The sequence below is a fragment of the Triticum dicoccoides genome, chromosome 1B, assembly GCF_002162155.2.
Source record: "Triticum dicoccoides isolate Atlit2015 ecotype Zavitan chromosome 1B, WEW_v2.0, whole genome shotgun sequence".
NCBI lineage: Eukaryota > Viridiplantae > Streptophyta > Magnoliopsida > Poales > Poaceae > Triticum > Triticum dicoccoides.
This window is the reverse complement of record NC_041381.1, coordinates 161,917,309-161,919,333: the sequence shown is the minus strand read 5'-3', so window position 1 is coordinate 161,919,333 and position 2,025 is coordinate 161,917,309. Positions and strand designations below refer to the sequence as shown.

General features: G+C 59.4%; 1 protein-coding gene across 1 annotated transcript; it reads left to right on the top strand.

The window, feature by feature from the left end:
* Window positions 1-202: 202 nt before the first annotated feature.
* On the top strand, window positions 203-1,775 carry LOC119303169 (uncharacterized protein At5g39865-like). The gene is made up of 2 exons (XM_037580265.1): window positions 203-1,386; window positions 1,504-1,775. The coding sequence occupies exon 1, from the start codon at window positions 418-420 to the stop codon at window positions 1,345-1,347; it is 930 nt and encodes a 309-aa protein (XP_037436162.1). The 5' UTR covers window positions 203-417; the 3' UTR covers window positions 1,348-1,386; window positions 1,504-1,775.
* The last annotated feature ends 250 nt before the right edge of the window (window positions 1,776-2,025 follow it).

Genomic DNA, 2,025 nt, shown 5'->3' with positions numbered 1-2,025 from the left:
GCTGGACATGCTCTAAACCCAAAAGAACCGGCCTACCTTGACAAAATCTCATTCGATTTTGATACAAGCGAGCAACGATTCCAGCAAACGGAGGCCCTTAGGTCAAAGTCGCGCTGAGTAGTTTTGATTTGAAGTGTGTTCCCCATCGACAAGCATTTATCCTCAGCAACACCTTCTGTACTTGGCCCACGCTTCATTTCTTGCCGTCCTTTATTATCACTTGTCCTCGAGCGGAGCGGGGCGGGCGGCAGTCTGTCTCTCTTCGAATTGAAAATTTGAATCCTCTTCCCCCCATTCCCTTCCCTTCCTCCCCTCCCCTCCCCTCCTTCCAGGGTTCCACCACCGCGCCGCAGCCCGCAGAGCAGGCCGGAGCAGAAGAGAGAAGTCGAGCCGAGTCCATCCACAACAGATAGATTGATGGGGTGCGTGTCGTCGACGTTCACCGAGGACGACGAGCGGCGGATCATCGGGGTATCCGCCTCCGCATCCCACATCGTCTCCCTCACCTCCTCCACCTACGGCATCCTCACCTACAACCTCGCCGCCCAGGACGCCTCCCCATCCACCAAGTCCGCACCCCCTCCACCGCCGCCGCCTCCGCCCGCCCCTCCGCTCTCGCTCCCCTCCTGCAGGGCCAAGCCCAAGCCGCCCTCCGACGAGCAGCCGGAGGCGGAGGTCATCAACTCGTGGGAGCTCATGGCCGGCCTGCACGACCCCTCCACCCCGGCCAAATCGAGGTCCCCGCGCGGCCCCGCCCGCAGGGACGCCGGCGACCGCCCGCCCCGCCCCATCCGCTTCCCTCTCCGCGCCATCGACGGCAACGCCGCGGCGCGCGTGCCCCCTCCGCCGCAGCGCTGCCCGCCCGGCGGCGCACGCTGCGCCGTGCTCTACACCACCACGCTCCGCGCCGTGCGCGCCACCTTCGAGGCCTGCAACGCGGCGCGCGCGGCCCTGCAGTCCCACGGAGTCGCCTTCCGCGAGCGCGACGTCTCCATGGACCGCGGCTTCCGGGACGAGCTCCGCGCGCTGCTCCTCCCGGGCGCCCCGGCGGCGCTGCCGCGGCTGTTCGTGCGGGGGCGCCACGTGGGCGGCGCGGAGGAGGTGCTGCGGCTGGACGAGGAGGGCGCGCTGGCGCCGCTGCTGGAGGGCCTCCCCCGCGCGCTCTCCCACGGCTGTTGCGACGGCTGCGGCGGCATGAGGTTCCTCCCCTGCTTCGACTGCTCCGGCAGCCGCAAGGTGCTGTCCGGCTCCGGCGCCGCGGTGAAAGGGCGCCCGGAGAGGGGCGTGGTGCTCCGCTGCCGAGAGTGCAACGAGAACGGCCTCGTGCTCTGCCCCATCTGCTCCTGACCAGCCGGATTTTTCACCTCACTCCGTCGATCTACTCCAGTAGGTTTCAGTTGGATTTCCCCTATTCAGATCGATGCTACCTGTTGTAACTGAGAATGTGGTGGATCAACTGACTCTGGGTTCTTATCTGAATTGAACTGGTTTGTATGCATTCAGAAACAACAGAGCTTGTACTGATGGGCAATGGGCATAGCAGTGAACAATAATTGAGCATCTGAACCTCGGCAGGAGAGGTGAGGCTTGTCCTGAGCGCCGCCGTGTCGAGGGGGAAGAGCTCGTCGCGGCCTCCTCCGGGCACAACATAGGGACGCCCCTACCCATCTCTCTTTGTCTGCGTTGTAATTTAGCAGCTCTGTTTCTGATATTAGTTTACAGTTTTGCAAAAGCACATTTGGCACATCTAAGTCCAATATCATTGATCTCAAGTATAGATTCGTGTGACATTTTTTTCTTTTCTTTTTACGTTGAATCACTTAGATGTGCAATAACTGTGCACATCTTAAGAAATGAAAAAGAATTGAGGGCACCTTTGAGCAGTTAAAATTCTTAGTGACAAAACTGAGTAGTTAGACGTAATCAGTGACATACATGATAAAAACTCTTTTTCTAAAGTTCCCATTGTTTCACAGAACACAATTCCTAAATTAGCCATGTAACTATTATTGTTTTCTACAGTTT